Source organism: Amphiura filiformis, chromosome 17, assembly GCF_039555335.1.
Source record: "Amphiura filiformis chromosome 17, Afil_fr2py, whole genome shotgun sequence".
NCBI classification, from domain to species: domain Eukaryota; kingdom Metazoa; phylum Echinodermata; class Ophiuroidea; order Amphilepidida; family Amphiuridae; genus Amphiura; species Amphiura filiformis.
In genome coordinates, this window is record NC_092644.1 from 51734476 (window position 1) to 51756008 (window position 21533).

A 21533-nucleotide genomic window follows, 5' to 3' on the forward strand; every position below is an offset into this window, starting at 1 on the left:
CCTAAACCTACAACCAGAATAACAAGGGAAATAAGTGTCTGACACCACTTTCTCTTTAAATGCACAGTAATGTTTAACAGTCGCATTCTATTCTTTTAAATGTGGCAGCAAAAATTAAATTTAAATTGTTTGTTTTCTTGGAAAATGCACTTATGATAAGAATGTGGACTTTTTTTAACACTCATCATTTCATCACAAGTATGATATCCGGTACAGTTGAATATTAATGACAACCATCAAAATGTTAAAAAAAAAAAAACAATTAAGGCATGTTACCTTGTATAGTGTATGTAGACACAATAAAACAATGCACATATTTAAAATCATGTTTAGTGAAAATATAATTTGCAAACTTAAACATTCCAATAATGCTTGTAATAAAATAATAACAATAGGTGAACTTTGCAGACAATGGAAATCACTTGGTTAAAACTTCACCTTGCAAGGAATGTTGCTTGTTCATTTTAGAAATACTTGAAGAAAAAGAAACATTGATGACCTTCAAGTAACCCTGTAGATTATAACCTTGAAGGTCCTAAGCATAATAATATGAAGGTTTCTTGCTCTCTGAATTGTGCTATTCCAGTTGAAATCCATACAACCCCAATGGAAGATATGACCCTAATCTCCCACACAGGGGGTGTAGACTTTAAATGGAGTCACCCATTCAAGTAAACCCATTTGAAAATCACACTCTATAAGATTAAGGTCATGTCTTCCATAGGGGGTGTATTATGGATGTCAACTGGACTAAGCTTATATATCTTACCCTGAGTTATGCTCTTTTATGTTATCAGTTAACTTATGTTGTGATCACTTTTGTGTTAATTTCTAGTTTTGTCGTTATTTTTGTTTGTTTATTGTTAAAAGGTGGAAAGACACAAATAATTGCCAAACATAATGTATGGATTACTTTTATAATAGATATAAAGAGCCTAGATCATTGACGAAGTTTTCATTACTCTGTCATGTCATTCTGGTGATAGTATCTTATTTATTTCATGATTGATTTATTTCTTTGCTTGTGTGTGTTTTCTAGCAAGCCATAAGTGATTGTAAGCAAACAATTTGCCAATCTTGCTTGTGTAACCAGTTTGTCCAGGCAGATACACATTTGAGTCCTGATGTGACCAGGCTCAAACAAAATGCCCTAGCCGAATTGAAAAGGTTATAATATAAACACACCGGCCTGTATGAAGAGAAAACAAAAAGAAACTGAATTGAAGAAAAGTGCAAGGAAACGAAAGACCACTCCCAGTAAATCAAATGTACAATTTTGCTCTTTAGCCCATGGGTCAAGAAATAAGAAATTGGGAATTGCCATGCTGATGGAATATGAATGATAATACCTGTTACCTGATGGAGCACATCCTATCATACATTTCTCTTTGTTTATTTCTAGGAAGTTTGCAGTAATTTATATTGTGAGCGTGATTCTGATGGTGCATGTTATTCTGTTGTCCCTGCTGCTGAAGGAACATACTGTGGACAGGGGAAAGTAAGTTGTCATTTAATAGATTCATATACTTGTAACAGGTTGGTATGCTGACAGAATGGTCGACTGCATATCCATTGGATTTAACACTTTTTCAATGGGAAATGAACTTTGCTGCTTGGATGATGTCATGATGAGGTTAGTATTTATTCCGTATTGAAAAGTGTGTGCCGACGGATCTGCACTTGACCGGCCTCCGATGACTATCAGACCCTTTTTCAGAATATTCTTGTGTTTCTATTCCTTATTATACTAAACAAGAATATTCTGAAAAAGGGTCTGATCCCCATCAGCATTTTATCATGTTATTGATGTCACACGCTTTTCATCTGCCAGATACGTACATGCATAAATATACTGTATACAAAAAGTATCCAGACATTGAAATAAAAGCAATATCATAAAGATACTCAACCTAAATTACCAAATAAAGTAATCAATAGATGAATAATTTTATTCTGCATATTTTGACATCTGACTTGGTACGATGAGACTTTATTCCGTCAGTTAGGCCAAAAAAAAAGATGTTTGCTTGCCCTCAACCGACCGACCCTAATTTTGGAAATCGGAAAAAAGGTTTGTTTTTTTCTATTTACTTTACAAACTAATAGCGACCCTATTTTTGAAAATTCCTGAAAAAGTTTTTTTCTTTTCAAATTTTTGCATTCTGAAGATGTAAAACAAAATGTATTTTAGAGCTTGTGTTCAACATTTTAGTTATTTTGTAATGTTAGTTGATTCATTTTGACACCAAAATTGTCTGATTTTTCATATTTTGAGCCTTAATTAATACAAACAGTAGAGTTTGCTAGTACTTTAAAAAAAAAAGAAAAAAAAAATTATTATTGGCCTTTATAGTGATTTGAATGGAAAACAGAGAGCATTTCAAAATTGACACATTTGGGATATTTCTTCCTTTGGGGTGATTCAAACTGTCTTTTGCAACAGGTTCATATAGGTTTAGTGTCTTTAAGATATTGCTTTTGCTTTAAGGGATCTAAAATGAGCGTTTATTGCGTTTCGACAGTATTTTTGTGGGACATGAGAGCACCTCAGACCTATCGAATTGCATTCTGAATCTGAAGCATGTCTTTCTGATATCAAATAATTTTCATTTTTGAAAATCACAATATAATACAAATTTTATGACAAATTATAAAAATTTGATATTTTTCAAATTTTGATATATAACAGTCCTCGAAGTAAATTATATAAATCTAATGATATATTCTTAAAGTGTATGTAGCAGGGAGGAAAAGCCGACGGTCAATTGAAAATTTTAACCTTTCATATTGAAGATATAGATTTTTTCCCCAAAAAGACCTAATTTTTTTGGTGTTTTGGGGAAAAAATCCATATCTTCAATACGAAAAGGTCAAAATTTTCAATTGATCGTCGACATTTCATCCCACCTATATACGTTAAGTATAAATCATCAGATTTATAAAGTTTACCAGTACTGTTAAATATCAAAAATATCAATTTTAATGATTTGCCATAAAATGTGTATTAAATTGCGAATTTCAAAAACCAAAATTATTTGATATCAGAATGACATTCTTCGTATTCAGAATGCAATTCGATATGTCTGATGTGCTCTAATGTCCCAAAATAAATACTGTCCAAACGCTCATACCCCAGCCCTTAAGTGTACAGGTACTTTTTGTGGGTAGTAAATTACATTTATACCATGCTTATTAACAGTTCTAAGTGTCTTGCGAACTAATGCATAAGCCATAGAATAAGCCCCCCCCCCCCCAAAAAAGAAATCACTAGAAAACTAGTAAGTGAAAAAGTGATATTTAATATTATATAAGACATGGAGGGTGTTCCACAACGGTTGCCCTCTAACTGAAAAGAATTGTCACCAAATGAGCTGCTAGTATTTAGTACATAGAGCCTGGTGTACTATGGGGTACTGTATCATTGGAAAGGTAATGAATAGTAAATATCATTGACACAAAGGGAGTATGATTTTCCCTCTATAGCTTTACCTGTATCTTCCACAACTGCAGATGATTCAAATGATAGTTACCCAATTTTTGTTTTTTATTTAATACCCAATGGAAGAGTGTGGATTTTAAATGGAATGAGTCTAATTATGCATTTTCCACAGTTCAACCTCAAATAACTAAGATTGATGAACTTAATCTAATGTTTCACAATAATTAAACAAATTAATGTAAAGTGTGCTGAGGCTTGTGGATCAACGTCTAGGCGTTGTGCCAGCGCGTAGCGCACTATAAATCACTGCCCTTTATTCAATGTTTCCAAATTCAAATTCTACATGTACATCTATTAATTTTCTTGCTTCCACAGTGGTGCGTGTCAGGCCAATGTGTGTCCAACAATGGTCAAGGCCCACAATCCGTGGATGGAGGATGGTCATCATGGGGAGGATTCTCAACATGTTCTCGGACCTGTGGAGGTGGTGTATCCTCAAGGAAAAGACTCTGTAACAACCCTCCGTAAGTTTCAATAATATAATGTAATTGTTTAGGGTTTTACTTTGGAGCAGCCCATTTCTTTACGGTGGAATAGCTAGGAGAGGTATCACCAAGTGTGCTGACCATATCTTCATGGATGGCCTTAGTGTCATGCCCTATTCATGAAGATATTTAATCACTACACAAGCTTCTTGTGTATCCATTTTTTGGATCTTTGCTGAATCTGAAGACTTTCAAAGGACCTCGCTTGAAAGTATTAAATGACAGACAACATACTTTTTAATTACAATGAAAATTTGGAGATGCTGCTATGCCTTCTAGGTGAGGCTTAGAACTTTTTTTGGTGCCCCCTTGTATATATATTGTATTTTTAATGTATTTTATAGTGTTTTTAAATGTGTTTATAATTATGTACTGTGTAATTTTAGTTCTTTTATTTGGTGTGTGTATAAGGGACCCCATCTAGTGGGCCTGCGTGCCTGTTTGGGGTTGCCCTTTTGCACCACACACCGCATTTTGATATTTTTATGTGCAATGAAGGTAATAAACTAAACTAAACTAAACTAAAGGAAGGCATACTATCTTTGCCTCCTATGATTTCACTGGCCAGGCAGTGTCAGCTTTAGATTTTGTTTGTTTGTTTGTTTGTTTTGGGATTTAATTGTGGCAAAAAAACTTTAAAATTTATAGATTTGTTAATTTACAGCTGCTGTATTTTCTTCAGTCTTAGTCATGTCAATGTGTAGCAAGCAACATGGTTTGACACAGTTAACACTTTATTTTCCTTGATAGGCCTCAAAATGGTGGTGCTCTTTGTGAAGGAAATGATGCTGAACATAATCTGTGCAATAGAGATGTAAGTTTATGGTTAAAAATGAGTTAAATCACTGATGATGATGATCACATGATGATGATGATGATGATGATGATGATGATGATGATGATGATGATGATGATGATGATGATGATGATGATGATGATGATGATGATGATGATGATGATGATGATGATGATGATGAAGAATTCGGTCGGTAGGTCGATATGCATTTTCTGAATGAAATGAGTGAATAACAAATCTAAAATGTCCTTGATACTGTCAAAATTTAATGTTTCTTTAAAAAATAAAAAACCCTAAACCTGATGCTGATATAGTGTGTCTCATCTCAAGTTGAGAGTAACGTCATATATATTCCATGTGGAATTAGACTAAAAATGTGTGATTCAAAGCGCAACTGCGAAATCCAACATGGCGTTACTCTCAACTTCAGACGAGACAGACTAGTGGTAATGACCATGATGACGGTGGTGATTGTGGTGATTGTGATGACGATGGTGATGATGAGAGTGGTGTTGGATTGTGAAAATGATGATGACAATAGTGATGAGAATGACAATGACTATAAATGGTGATGATTGTGATATTAATGAACATATTGAAGAAAATGATAGCGATGGTGGTGATGGTGTGATAGTGTTGGCCAAGATTGCAATGATTGACAATGATGATGATCTTCTATCTTTGTACAGGATTGTGCTACATCACAGCCTGATTTTGCTCATGATCAATGTGCAATAACTAACAGTGAACCATGGAATGGAAACTATCATACATGGACAGCATACTTCATTGGTTTAAGTGGTAAGATGGTCGATCATTAAGAGGCACATCAATATTTATGTGGGGAATGGGGACAGTTCACAATTTTTCAGGCACACAGTTCTGTGTCCCTTTGGAATTTGCTCAAAAAGTTGTAATTCATAATGGTATATGCTCCTTTTTCCTGTCAATAAAATTATTTGTCTCCAAAAATGCCCCTACTCCTGAGTGCAAATGTATATTATTCAAACATGGTCTAAATATACGCCCTATTTATTTAAATTAAGACAAATGTGATATTAATAGTATACAGTGTGTTACTGTCACAATGAAAATTCACATTAGTCATACTTCAAAATCAAATACTAAAATCATAAATTTGAAAAAGGGACACATAGCACTATCTGTTCCTACATAATTATTAGTGCGCATTCCATAAACTGAATAAACTGAGCAAGATTATGCTGCATGTTTCTGAGAGATTCCAGTATGTACTTTCTAAGTTATGACAAAATATAATCATCCGGTAATTTACTAATTATGATAATAATGGTGAATGATCAAAGTAAAAATGTAAGAAACAAATCTCATAAAAGTGTCATTAAATGTGGCTCAAAATAACATTGCAATGAACACTCACAATACTACAAAATACTAGGCATTGTACATGTAACACCCCAGGAATGACTTACTTTCTGTGAAATCTGTGTCTATATTTGTACATTTCAGGTGATGGATTGTGTGCATTCCGTTGTCTTGCCGATGCAAACTTTGTCGTAAGTCGTGGCACAAAATTTACTGATGGTACCAGATGCTCATTTGATGGCAAGAATGACTTATTGAAATGTGTTAATGGACAGTGCATAGTAAGTATCAACCTCACATTATGAATTCAACAAAGGGTTATTAAATGTTTTCACAAATATGTGACCAACTCCAATAAATGGTATGCTCGATGGGCTTGATGACATATTTGTATACTTTACCAAGGAAATTCCTGCTCTCCTGCTTGAAGAAGGACTTCATTGGAACAATTGCATGTGAAGTGCACAAAAATTTACAATTGTACACTCTTTCTGGGCCATAACCAAGGTAAATTTGGTGTTAAACAGGTAAAAAAGAACATGCACCTGACAAGTTTGGTTGAATTTAAGGTGTATATAGCTGGCTTGCTAAGTAAGAACTGTCTGTGGGAAACCCTGCCCTACATATACTAAAATAATTCATCCATCACTTGGTGTGTAGCCTTTGTGTGTGATTCACATAGTCCATTGAAACAGATCTTAGGTAGATAGTGAAATAGTTACTGACATTTTAAAATATTTCTTTTACAGGAGTTTGGATGTGATGGTTCAGCTGAATCTACACAGAGGTATGACAAATGCCGTATCTGTGGAGGAGATGGATCTTCATGTACTCATTACAGTGGATCATACAGTGGAGGAGCTCAAAGCAGTAAGAATAATATTATGTACAAATGTTGGAAAACAATAGCTTAAACATGTAATTCTATATAGAGTTACTAGCATTATTTCAGAATAGGTTGAGTGCAAGGCAGTGCCATAGCTGATCAAAATTGGTCAGAATAGAAAAAGGGCATGATGCAAAGTTTAATGCTAAACTTTTTCCATGATGGTAGCTAGTATTATACCACTTACTAGTGTTCAGATTTTAGATGCTAGTATTCAAACTACTTATTAGTATTTAGATTTTAGTATCAAACCAAACAGAAATTTAGTATTGAAACCTTGAGAATACATTCAATCACAAAAATACCACTAAACAAGTATTCAGAATATATCATGAATATATTCAGAATACTAATTTTGTATTCTAGTTTGGTAAAGTTTACCTAACTTTTTAATGTGTTATTTCTCACAGCTTTTACTACATTTGTAGAGATTCCTGTTGGTGCAACATCTGTAGATATTACAAATACCAACAACAGATATTCCTTTATGGGTACGTATACAGCCAATATTTAGGTAAAATTAATGCTTTTCACTAAATTGTGATACCATTTGAACAAAACAGTGGCCTCTCTTCTTAAGAAAATATTAATCATGATTGAGTGTTAGTAAACAAGAAATGATGGCGATGGACTGAGCACGTCACATTGTTGTGAAGAAAACAAATCTTTGATTTTCCCCTATTGGATGTCACACAGTGGCGATGCCATGGGGAGATGCCCCCTATCAAAAATGTAAGATGTTTCCCCCAATAAAAATTTACAGGTTTTAAGTTGATGCAATTTTTTCCCCCTATGAAAATTCACTTCGACCTCCCCCATGCACACTGGAAAATTTTATGATGCCTTCACTGATGTTGTGTCACATTTTCTCTGTTTTTATTTCTATCATTTGGTGGCATGACACAGTTTTATCCTCTTGGATTCATCAATTGGTCTCTTGCTGGTCAGTTGGAACAGATTTTCACTGTTTTTATACTTTGATATCATTCATTATCTAATTATATTTTTCTTTCAATTCTTCAGGTGTAAAAGTGTCCAACACCAACTACTACATAATTGGAGAAAATGATCGTGGACAGAGCAACGAGTACTCCTATCAGGGAACATTCCTGAAATACACCTCCGGGAGTAACAGTGAATCATTATACATAGATGGCCCAACAACTGTTCCACTCTCTGTGCAAGTCTACTTGTTATATAACCCAGAATCTTCTAGTATATACAGGCCACAGATCTCTTATGAACATTATGAACCTGATTTCAATCAGCCACCAAGTGTTCCTGAGTACTATTGGGTCAAGTCAGAGGGATCGTGTAGCGTTACTTGCGGAACTGGTGAGTGATGCAAATATGTTTCTTGCTTGTTTATGTTTGTTCATTTGTTTATTTTGTAATTCTTCTTGTTTTTTCCATTGTTTGTATTTATTTGCTTGTGAAAATTATACTGACTAGCTACAACTCACATCAAGAGTCACAAGAGGAGACAACCTAGAATGTATAACAACAGAGAGATTTGAGCCATTTATACCAATTTGATGTAAGGAACAAGCAAAACAAAGGCAAACAAAACTACATGACCAAATACAGAGCAAACCAATTAATGGATCAATAGGTAAAAGTTAACCAAAAGACAACCAGATTTTGAGCAGATACACAGCCCTTCCTCGGGGACAAACCAGTGGCCGTGCCAGAAATTTTTTTCAGGGGGGCATTGAGTGGGCAAAGTGAATTTCAGGGGGGGGGCAAAATCGACCAATTTTGCACAAAATTGCAAAAAAAGTGGAAATTTTGTAATTTTGGGTTTTACTGGGGCAACAGGGGGGCAAGAGTTCTGATTGGGGCATTTGCCCCATCAATCCCCAGTGGTGCAACCGCTGGGACAAACAAGAACATATTATAGCAAATAGTACAAGCTAAGTAGCAAGCAACTATTACAAGTACAGAGCCAAATACTGCACTGCATCATTGCAGAAAGAGAGCAAACTATATTGGATCTATATCACTGTACTACTCTACCTTCTTTGTAACAACTCTTTTGAAATTTATTTCACTTCAGGTTTTATTCAAGAAACCATAGACTGTTTCTCTCGTACTGCCAATACTGCTGTTTCTGATCGCCTATGTGACCAAGCAACCAGACCATCAGTCACCCAGCCACCTCTAACTTGCGCCTTGCCTCCATGTGGAGGGTCAGGGCAATGGACCAGAATACCTGGACCTTGTAGCGCCACCTGTGGAAAAGGTATGCATTAAAAAGAATGAGAAAACATCTTGGAAACTTGGTACTAAAGATATCTTCTTTTTAGAAATATATTGCTATCTACTGAAGATAGGACACATGCACACCTACCTGTATTATAGTTTTCAATAAAAATGGCCTGCTTATAAAACTAATTTACAATTATGATAACATCTACCGCAAATGAAATAAGAATTGACCATTCTGATCAATCCTGACCCCTACATATGTCATGCTGATGCACACACCTAAATTGCAATGTACTGAAGATATCATATTATCTGAATTTGCTATCTACTGATGAAGACCTCTTATTTATCCAATTTGCTATATACTAAAGATAGCTTAAATACCTAATTTGGCTAAATTTGCTATCTACTGAAGATAGCTGAAATACTTAATTTGCTATCAATTGAGTATAGCTTAAATACTTAACTTGCTATCTACTGAAGATAGTTTATTTACCTAATTTGCTATCTACTGAAGATAGCTTAAATACCTAACTTGCTATTAACTGAGTATAGCTTATATACCTAATTTGCTTTCTACTGAAGACAGCTTATATGCCTAATTTGCTATCCACTGAAGATAGCTTTTTTACCTTTGCTATCTACTGAAGATAGCTTATATACCTAATTTGCTATCTACTGAAGATAGCTTATTTACCTTATTTGCTATCTACTGAAGATAGCTTATATACCTTATTTTCTATCTACTGAAGATAGCTTACATACCTAATTTGCTATCTACTGAAGATAGCTTATATACGGTTGGGGCCCCCTAAAACCAGTTTATCCCACCAGAGTCTGATCCTAAGTCCAGAGACCTTAGATAATTGATTGATGCCTTCCCAAGACAAGGAGATATGCAGTTCAAGAAATACTTCCCAAGACACCTTCAAAGAGGCATTATAATGGAGTGCTCATCTTTATAAAGTGTAAATAAATATAAACAAATATAAGGGTGAAATAAGGCTCCGAAGGTGACTGCGCTGGTGCTCTACCAATGAATTACTTCTCATTTGCTATCTACTGAAGATAGCTTATATACCTAATTTGCTACCTACTGAAGATAGCTTATATACCTAATTTGCTATCTACTGAAGACAGCTTAATTGCCTAATTTGCTATCTACTGAAGATAGCTTATATCCCTAATTTGCTATCTACTAAAGACAGTTTATTTATCTAATTTGCTATCTACTGAAGGTAGCATATTGATCTAATTTGCTATCTACTGAAGATAGCTTATATACCTAATTTGCTATCTACTGAAGATAGCTTATATACCTAATTTGCTATCTACCGAAGACAGCTTATTTACCTAATCTGCTATCTGCTGAAGATGGCTTAAAATACCTAATTTGCTATCTACTGATGATTGCTTATATACCTAATTTGTTATCAACTGAAGACAGCTTAATTGCCTAATTTGCTACTTACCTAATTTGCTATCTGCTGATGATTGCTTATATACCTAACTTGCTATTAACTGAGTATAGCTTATATACCTAATTTGCTACCTACTAAAGACAGCTTATATACTTAATTTGCTATCTACTGAAGATAGCTTATATACCTAATTTGCTATCTACTGAAGATAGCTTATATACCTAATTTGCTATCTACTGAAGACAGCTTATTTACCTAATTTGCTATCTATTGAAGATAGCGTATAGATCTAATTTAATATCTACTGAAGGTAGTCTATATACCTAATTTGCTATCTACTGAAGACAGCTGATATACCTAATTTGCTATCTACTGAAGATAGCTTAAAATACCTAATTTGCTATATACTGAAAACAGGTTATTTAACTAATGTACTATCTACTGAAGATAGCTTATTTACTGAATTTATATCTACTGAAAGTGGCTTACTTACCTAATTTGCTATCTACTGATGATTGCTTATATACCTAACTTGCTATTAACTGAGTATAGCTTACATACCTAATTTGCTACATACTGAAGACAGCTTATATACATAATTTGCTATCTACTGAAGATAGCTTATATATCTAATTTGCTATCTACTGAAAGATATATCTTATATACCTAATTTGCTATCTACTGAAGACAGCTTAATTGCCTAATTTGCTATCTACTGAAGATAGCTTATACTAAATTTGCTATCTACTGAAGAGAGTTTATTTACCTAATTTGCTGTCTACTGAAGATAGCTTATATACCTTAGTTGCTATCTACTGAAGATAGTATATATACCTAATTTGCTATCTACTGAAGACAGCTGATATACTAGTACCTAATTTGCTATCTACTGAAGATAGGTTAAAATACCTAATTTGCTATCTACTGCCTGAGTAACACATACATTTTTTTTTTTCTATTCTGCAGGTGTTACAACTGAGAACATAATTTGCTCAACAGAATCAGGACAAGTTAGTGATAGTCAGTGTGATCCATCTACTAGGCCTACACCTAATCAAACATCTTCTGAAGATAGCTTATATACCTTAGTTGCTATCTACTGAAGATAGTATATATACCTAATTTGCTATCTACTGAAGACAGCTGATATACTAGTTCCTAATTTGCTATCTACTGAAGATAGGTTAAAATACCTAATTTGCTATCTACTGCCTGAGTAACACATACATTTTTTTCTATTCTGCAGGTGTTACAACTGAGAACATAATTTGCTCAACAGAATCAGGACAAGTTAGTGATAGTCAGTGTGATCCATCTACTAGGCCTACACCTAATCAAACAGCTTGCCATGAAGCACAATGCCCTCCTTTGTAAGTACCGTTTATGTAAGTGTGTAAATTGATAAATTATGTACTTACATCTGTATTCACGATTTGTGATGTGTGATATCTTATCGACATTGTTGTGGTAAACATTTGCCCATTCCTGAACAAACAAGGACAATATTCTGCAACAATCTTTTTTGGCATATGCATTTGTTATTCATATTCGTTTTGGATGTACACTATATCATTTAATGCCTCTGTGAATCATTGTAGTCAAGCATTACATGGAATGGTAAAATAGCCTTTGTTACAATTCATCAATATCTATTTCCTATAAGTAATTAGAGAATAAAGGTATTGTTTTTAGCCGCTGGAGTGTATCTATCGTCTCATATAACATGGGCAACATCATTATTTTAAGTAAAACAATAAGGTGAAGCTGAGTTGTTTACACCAAAGATTTATATGAGACAATAGATGCAGCACACCAGCGGCTAAAATAATACCTTTATTCACAATTCAAATAAATATATTAATTATAAGAAAACCAAATTTTAATCAAATTAAATTTTACAAGGAATTACCTAGGGCTTAGAAATGATCAGTCCCATTGTTTCTATGCACCTCCATTTGGTTCAAATAGCACATACAAGTATCGCGTCGACACACACAGCTAAAGTTTGTGATATTGTATCATATCACACGGGTAAAAACAAATAGGATTGCAGGAACGTTCTCAATTGTTTAAGAATAAAAAATTATACCTTTTTGATTTTTCCTTTCTACCAAAGCTGGCTGCCATTTTCTTTTGGATCATGTAGTGCTACATGCGTTCAGACACGGGACGTGTGGTGTGTGCGATCCAATGGTGAAAACCTAGTGAGATTGGGTGATAGCCAATGTAACAATACGCCCAAGCCTAGCACCACTCAAGCATGTAGCAGTTCAACACAATGTGACAATCAAGGTGTCTGGGTCATACTGTCTTCTGCGGTAAGCTGCATTCTATCACTATTTTTAAAATATCCCTGACTGCAGAATGTAAATTTGAAATTCTCTCTGTTTGCAGACTGCAGTGATTAGGCCATCTTAATTTAATAAGTTTGTCTCAAAGCCTTTCCTAAGTTAAAAACCTAATGTGGAATGCGGTTTTGTAGAGGTTTTTAACATTATTTTTTTTATCTGTGGGGCGAGCTTTTTGACAAAAATAGACCACCTTTTCATCTCTCAAGGAGGTTATACTCTGGTCAAGATGATGAATTTTATTGAGATTTATGATTTTGGCTATTTTGACATCTGGCGATGTGAGATTTTTGTATAGTGGATTTGGAATAAATAAATAAAACAGCAGAAAAAACTGAATAACACGCAAAAAGTGGGCGATTTTACAAATGCGCATGGGGGCTTTGAGACAAATTATTAAATCAAGATGATCTTATACCATTACTATGCCATGAAATGGGAACAGGCTCCATGAGCTCCTCTTTTGGATCCTACATTAATAACATTGACCAATTTCACCTATGCTAAGGAAACCCCGATCACAAATATCACTTCTTTCATTTAACCTTAGTGGTTCTATATTAATATTATTATTTTGTTTTTCATTATTATAGTGTTCAACAACCTGTGGTGAAGGTATTGTGACCAGTTATGTATCATGTCGTCCGTCTCAAACATCAAGTGAGATTTTATCAGATACACAATGTCCGCAGCCTAAGCCTCCAAGCCAAACACAGTGCAATCCAGGACTCTGCGTTGAAGGCATTTGGGTTATATCAGATTTCTCACAGGTAGCTTCCAACAATTTTTTCCCATAAGACAACAAGTTCTATGAGTCTGACTGATCCAGATTTTGCAGGGTGTTTTTTTTTATGTGTATGTTTTTTTTAGCTGTATGCAACTTAAAAACAGTCATTTATTTTTCAAATTTTTTGACAAAAAAATCAGAAATTTTTAAAAAAGTGTCTGAGATTTTTTTTCAAGCTTTAGGTGATTTTTAGGGTCATTTTAAAAGCCTCTTCTAGAAAAAAACACCCCAAACCGGCTGATCTTTAAGTCTGTCCACCCGTAGAACAGGGGTTTTGTTTCATCACCTAGTACAATATATTCAAACTAGTAATTTCTGATCAAATTTGACTCTCTACTTTTCAACATCTACCAGCTGCTTTCCTTCCAACAGAATAATATACCATCATATTTTAACAATAGTTTCACAAAACTGAAACCTGACCTATAGTCAGGACTTTCAGTCACTGGCCTCTACCATAATGAAGAATTTCATCAGAAACGATCATCTGACCCTGGCCTGTTTTTTACTTTTATCAAGTTTTCTTGTTAAATATTGATTTTATCAACATCTCAATATATCCATCTATAGATAGATCCAACTATGTGGTAATCTTTTTAATGATTATATATCTTCTTCAGTGTTCAGCAAGTTGTGGCGGTGGAATCAGAACAAGGGAAGTAGTATGTCAGCCCTCTGCATCTTCACAACAAGTTCTGCTAGACTCCCAGTGTCCTGGTACCAAACCACATACAAGAGAAGTTTGTAATCAACAGATTTGTCCTGTAGGAGTGTGGGTACCATCTGATTTCTCCCAGGTAAGTCGGTCTCTACTTTATAACAAGTTTATCAGATTCTCAGTGTGCAGTAAACAGACACATAGCTATGGGGAAGGGGTGGGGTGCACAGAGTGCATACAGCCCCTCCCCTATGGGGGCACACCACTAAATCCTTCCGCATTTGGTGTAACCTTGTATAGTTCCGGTTAAAAATAGCACCTGAGCGAAATGTATCAGCCTCTCGAGGGTACTAAATTTAAGTGAATCATGCTTGTTTTTATGAAAAGAATAGAGTAGTACCTCAACATTAAAAATCTGTTCAAAAAATGTTTCAAATCGATTGTGAATTAGTGACAGGCTGTCAGAATAATATCAAGGCCGGACATGGTAGGGAGGCGAAATTGTCGGCTGGAATTTGTGAGGGCGCTGTTCAGGTGCCCGTAGCTCAAAAGTTTGACTGGCTTGGTCACCAAAAAATAAATTTTTATTAAATTTCAGACTTTATACTTTAAGAAAATCCATACATCATTTTCTCATTTTCGGAACTAAGGGTAGAAAAATGAATTTACTTTCTTGTGTTTTCACGTGTATTTCAATGGAACGATTATTTAGTGGTGTGCCCCCCCCCCCCCTATCCACCAAAGGGTCTATTATTGTGTGATCATTTTAAGAGTTCAGATGCAAAAACCTATATAGCTTTTTTCTCAATATGAGATATAGGAAACAGAGATGCCAACCCTCTCTATTTTAGAGGGAGGCTCCCTATTTTGTAAACATTTTTTGTCCATTTTGACACCCAAATTTGACAACCTCCTTATTTCTGGCAAGTTTTGTGCTTTTGAAGTTGCATGTAATTTTTAAAACCTCCTTTTTTTGTTTGAATCCTCCCTATTTTCTGGATGTTAATGTTGGCATCTCCAAGGCAAATACAACTGGCCAAATAATTATAAAAAACATTATAAAATAATATATGCTACTTTTGATCATAGTTTCACAAATTTACTTTGGCATTGTTTTAATGTAGGGTATCAATAATTAAAGCTAGCATAATAGGGTAAATGTTGGTGAACTCAACTCAAAAAAGTTAAATAATTGTTGTATCATCATATATAAATGCACTGATTTAAGGTTCATTTCCTCTTTATCTCTGTGTGTATTAGTGTACTGTCAGTTGTGGAGGTGGGACTAGAACTCGTACAGTTACCTGCCGTGATGCGGCAACACAACAAATATTGCCAATCACATCTTGCCAAGATATTATACAACCAATTACAAGTGAACCATGCAACATACAGGAATGCAGAGAACCACAAACAGGTACTTACTATATCATGGTTTGCATATTGTTGTTCTTCTTTAGTTATTATTTCCTTTCTAATTCATTCCTTTTTACTCTTCCTTCCTTCTTTCTTTCTTTTTTTCTTTCTTTCTTTCTTTCTTTCTCTTTCTTTCTTTTCTTTCTTTCTTTCTTTCTTTCTTTCTTTCTTTCTTTCTTTCTTTCTTTCTTTCTTTCTTTCTTTCTTTCTTTCTTTCTTTCTTTCTTTCTTTCTTTCTTTCTTTCTTTCTTTCTTTCTTTCTTTCTTTCTTTCTTTCTTTCTTTCCTTCCTTCCTTCCTTCCTTCCTTCTTTCTTTCTTGCTTTCTTCATCTTTTTCTTCCTATTTCTCTCCTTCTTTCTTTCATTCATTTTCTTTCTTACTTTCTTATTAATTTTTCTTTCTCACTTTGTTCCGCTTCATTCCATATTCACTTCTTTGTTTCTTCATTTCTTTTTCTTTCCTTGTTGTTTGCTTTCTTCCTTTTCTAAAACCTTCAATTTTTAAAAACTCATATAATTCAAGCAGTCCTCAATGAAGAAAGAAGATATCTATGATAGATAACAACATCATTGCTCTTCCCCATCTGAATCTATCATTAGCTCAGTTTAGTAGCGCATCAGTCCAGTGATACGAAAGTCAGTGAGTTTTTTCACCGGCTGTCATTTATGTATGTGGAGACTTTTGACAACCATCATAAGAAACATCTTGCCATACTTACTGTTTATTTTTCATTTATTTATTAGGATAATACACTTTTACATTTTGTGTTTTTTGTTTCTCTCTAGATTATTCCTGGTTTGTATTGAACAGCTATGGTCCATGCAGTGTCACATGTGGTAATGGCATACAAAGACAACTTGTATGGTGTGTAGATAAATCTAGTTCACTCAACTTTTTCCAAGTAATTGATGCTTATTGCACTGGGCTGGTCAAACCGCTGGGTGCTACACAATCGTGCAGCTTGCCTTCATGTTCCGGGAGTGTGACTGGTAGATGGTTTACAACACAATATTCAGAGGTAAATAGTATTTATTAAATACCTCATATAGATTCCTGTCATCTGATTGGTTAAAATGTAGTCATTGAATTAGCTATGCCCTCCTTTTTAAGAATTACGTAAAAACTGAACTATTCCCCTGGCAATAGTCTTTTAAAAATACTATTCCCCGGGAATAGTCATTTTCACATCATCGGTGTGCGGCCCCGATCAAACTCTGGCAGCAGTGGCGTGTTCAAGCATTACGCACGCCTTGGCGCCAACGTGCTGCCTTCTAGTTGTGGTGATGCGATCAGTTCATAACAAAAAACTTTCTTTGTAAATTTTACCATGGCCTATGAACAATAAAATAGGCCTTTTAACCAATCAGATGACAAAAATCTATATTAATGAGGTATAATTATATAAAACAAATATTGACTGCATTATTATGGTTAACATTATAGGCCCGCGGTGATCTCAAAACCATGCTATGACCCTCGGCTGCGGCTCGGGTCATAGCATGGTTTTGAGATCACCTAGGGCCTATAATTTTAACCATGCCCCTCATAGCAGTCAATATTTGTATAATATTTCTTTATTTGTAATTTATGTTTTGTACTATCTCAATTAAATAACTCATACAAAATGTTCTTGTCATTTGATTGGTCAATTACTATATTACTATAGATTATTTTTGAGCATAAGATGCAAAAAGACTACTGTGAATGTAATACTGTATAAGTGGTAATTTTCGCGAGGGTTTTATTTTCGCGGATTTCGCGAATGGAGTGCCATCCGCGAAATTAACACCTCGCGAATATATGTATAATGTATTGCAAGTATAGGGCAAGAATAGGCAATCGCGAAAATAACAATCCGAAAAATGTCTCTCTCACTCTAATTCACGAAAATAACTGTATGTGAAATTTACCACTTATACAGTAGTCATTTTTGCTGAACCATGAAATGGTATCAGCCTATATTAGTGTATGTCCCTTACTTACTTACTTACTTACCAACCATTTGGTCTAAAATGGACATATCTTTAAATGCCACGAAGGTATGAACCCCGAAGTGGTGTCAAATGAAAGAGAAAGAAGTAAAGAATATGATAAAAATATTTCCTAATGTCAGAGGTCATCCAAGGGGTCACAGGGGTCAAAAAAGGTCATTTTAACCACAAATGCTCCAATTAAGCTGAAATTTATATGCAATGATCCTTATGACATTCTAAACATGTTTAAAATATTTTAATATTCATTTAAGGTCATTAAGGGGTCATAAAGGAGTCAAAGGTCAAGTTTCCAAAAATGCTCCAATTGAGCTGATATTTAAATGCAATGATCTTTAAGACATTCTAAACATGTTTAAAATATTTTAAAATTCATTTAAGGTCATTAAGGGGTCAAAGGTCAAGTTTTCAAAATGGTTCAATTGAGCTGAAATTTAAATGCAATGATCCTTATGACATTCTAAACATGTTTAAAATAATTTAATATTCATTTAAGGCCATTAAGGGGTCATAAAGGGGTCAAAGGTCACATTTTCAAAATGCTCCAATTGAGCTGAAATTTAAATGCAATGATCCTCATGACATTCTAAACATGTTTAAAATAATTTAATATTCATTTAAGGTCATTAAGGGGTCATAAAGGGGTGATATATATACATGTACCACAATATACTGCCAAAGCCCCATGGTTCAGCTATGGTGCGGTAACCGCTCTAGTTCTATTGCACTCATGCTTAGCCACAATGGCTACACTGACAAACGTGAGCGTATAGCATTTGGTTTTCCTGGTGATATATAAAATTAAGAGGAAGAAAAGGATTTAATATGCAAGTTATGTGAAACAAATATTGAATGTTTTTGTTTGTTCAAAGAATATTTTCATTTAGTGAAATATTCTTACCATTGTACTCACAAAGATTCAGTATTTGTATACTATAACAGTTGGTGGTATAAAAGGCGAATAAAACTGAAGCTAATAGGTGTTCACGTTTATTGGTTGTGTATGCGTCTGTTTTCTCTGTGATAGACTTTCAGGTCAATGATTATTTTTGAGCTTGAGCTCATAACACAGAAATAATTTGGCAAATAGGTTCCCCATTATCATGTCCACAGTGTGGCGATTAATTGTCAGATATTTGGATAAAAGCAGTGGCGTAGCTGGGATTTTTTCCAGGGGGGGCAAGCCTGTATGGGGCAGGGGCCCAAATCCACCAAACAAAAATTTTGCGCCTTCCTCAACAGCCCGAAAAGGTTGACCCAATTTTTTTGGTGGTTTGAAAAAGTGAAGAAAAAAAAAAAAAAGGATTATAGGCGCTAGCGTCCTGTAATCAACACAAATTTTGCCCCGGCAGCTACGCCACTGAATAAAAGTCCACAGTTTCAATGTGAAATGTCAATTTCTATGTCATCGGTTGCCAAGTGTCCAAGGTTGTGGATGAATACGAGTAGGTTTGTTGATATGAATGTGTGTAGGGGAGTGTAGGATGTTTATGTGCATTTGCATAATGTGTTTAAATTTGTAGCCCGAATATCACCGTACCAAATGACCGAAATACTTGATGCAAAATTGTATACATTTGTTCTGTTGACATCAATACTAATCTTATTGTTCAAATTCTTGCTTGACAGTGTTCAGCAACCTGTGGCAGTGGTGTGAGGGTTCGCGATATATTTTGTCATTCGACGACAGACTCAACACAACAATTGCCAGAGTCAGCTTGTAATGCAGCAACCAAACCAGCTGGGCAACAGTCATGTAATAATGGCATTTGTCCAACTATATCACCATCCAGCAATGCACCTGATCAAGGTAGCTATAAGCAGGAATTTTTTCTGGGGCATTGGGGGGAAAAGTGAATTTTAGGGGGGTGCAAAATCAACCAATTTAGCACAAAAGTTACGCAAAAAGTGGAAATTTGTGCAATTTTGGGTTTTTTGCCTCAAAAGTGGGGGGGGGGGGGCCAAGAAAAATATTTGGGGGTAAATGCCTCCCCCCGGTAGTGCTAATCGGCTTGGTTAGAGAAAGAATGTCAATGTTTCATATAAAGTTTTTCCATGATGTGATTCAGTCAGCCAATCAGAACCCTATTTTCCATGTTTTAACTGCTCACCCGATAGGGAGGATGCATCATAAATGGAAGACATTTGAAAAGACTAAGAGCAGTTTTGTCACTTATTTAGACCTAAAAAATTGTTTGATTGGCGTAATCCCACTGACCCTAAAAATTGGCCAGACACTGGTTTTTTTTCCAATAAAAATAAAAAATAACATTAAATTTAAAAAAAAAAGTTCCAAGGCCTTTATCAAACACAATTTACAGCTTTAAAAGTTAAAAAATGCAAAAGTTTTTAGGTTACACCAATCCAAAAAAAATTTTAGGCCTTAGTTTAGGACTTAGTTTATTTAAATCATCTAAGAAATACTTTTTGTTCAAAAAAAAAAAAAAGGCAGGCAAGTGATTTCTGGATTTTATAAGTCAGTCATAAAAGGGCAAACAAACCTTTTATTTTTTTTGGCCTTACCTTTGTCAGGTCATTATGTAATGGAGAATATTTATCATTTAAGCAAATATAAGAGTTCTGTAATTGAAAAAATGAAACGATAGTAACAGGGCTGTCAACTTTTTGGAATTGCTTGGCGTGAGACAGAGGCATACCGGGATTTGCCAACTCAAATGCTCATTTTTGTACCATGATTATTTGAGCCACGGCGCTCGAGAATGTGAAAAGCGGGGGTAGGAGCAACAAATTATTCATGACGATGCGTGAGATTTTACTCATTTTCCAGCTTTTTGCGTGAGATTTACTACCTAGGCGTGAGATTATACTACCTTGGCGTGAGACCATGAGAAAGTGACCCAATGCGTGAGACTCACGGCCAATGCGTGAGAGTTGACAGCCCTGTAGTAATAGGTGACCATCCACCACAACTGAGCCCGGATGTCGCCAGTGCCACTATTGAGATATGCTCCATTGAACTTAACAATAAACAACAGGAAACAAAGGATTTATTGACTGTTTTATTGATTTTTCACTACTTAAATGTCAAGTACTATAGACATGATATACACCATTTTAAAGCTAATTTCAAGCAGAATATTTTGGTTGAATATCTCAAAAATGATGATTGGCGACTTCAGGGCTCAGTTCTGCTGGATGGTCACATATTTACTGCCAAGAATGTTTCCTATGCATTTTATGCCAAACCAATGAGATAAGAAAGAAAACAGCTGTTTTATTAGATTTACTTTACATGTCTGACAGTGGGCTAATTAGATATTGTATTATATGTAAAAATGATGATTAAACTTAACTTTCAGGTGTGCCATGTTCTGGACTTTACACACAAGAAGTAAGCAAATTGGACCATATTTCATCACCTACTGGTGGGAGGTTTTGTAAAGAAAGCATCGTTGCTCCTGTTGGGCAGACTATTATACTGACATTCAGTAGATGCAATATACGCTGTCGTGAAGGTAGGTCATCAACTTTATTTTTCTTAAATATTTTTAGATCATTTTTTTTATCTACTGATAATACTTTAAACTCTGATGTCATAAAAGCAAAATATTTTTTTATATATTTCGTTGGCGTTTTCTCATATTATGTGACCATCCATCTCAAACCACTCATAAAGTCGGCAAATTGTATTTCGAGTTACAGTGCAAAATGTGCATAAAGGTTGTATTCATG

At 34.8% G+C, this 21533-nt stretch overlaps 1 protein-coding gene across 1 annotated transcript in view; it reads left to right on the forward strand.

The window, feature by feature from the left end:
* Positions 1-21533, forward strand: part of LOC140137278 (A disintegrin and metalloproteinase with thrombospondin motifs 1-like) — a 42613-nt gene that overhangs the window by 15133 nt on the left and 5947 nt on the right. The window contains exons 11-28 of the mRNA XM_072158923.1: positions 1403-1498; positions 3815-3963; positions 4735-4798; positions 5470-5581; positions 6269-6405; positions 6874-6994; positions 7421-7501; positions 8034-8345; positions 9067-9252; positions 11606-11714; positions 11857-12009; positions 12756-12957; positions 13581-13757; positions 14395-14571; positions 15693-15849; positions 16635-16867; positions 19470-19650; positions 21161-21316. Coding sequence (XP_072015024.1) covers positions 1403-1498; positions 3815-3963; positions 4735-4798; positions 5470-5581; positions 6269-6405; positions 6874-6994; positions 7421-7501; positions 8034-8345; positions 9067-9252; positions 11606-11714; positions 11857-12009; positions 12756-12957; positions 13581-13757; positions 14395-14571; positions 15693-15849; positions 16635-16867; positions 19470-19650; positions 21161-21316 — 2803 coding nt within the window. The remainder of the gene's footprint in view (positions 1-1402; positions 1499-3814; positions 3964-4734; positions 4799-5469; positions 5582-6268; positions 6406-6873; positions 6995-7420; positions 7502-8033; positions 8346-9066; positions 9253-11605; positions 11715-11856; positions 12010-12755; positions 12958-13580; positions 13758-14394; positions 14572-15692; positions 15850-16634; positions 16868-19469; positions 19651-21160; positions 21317-21533) is intronic.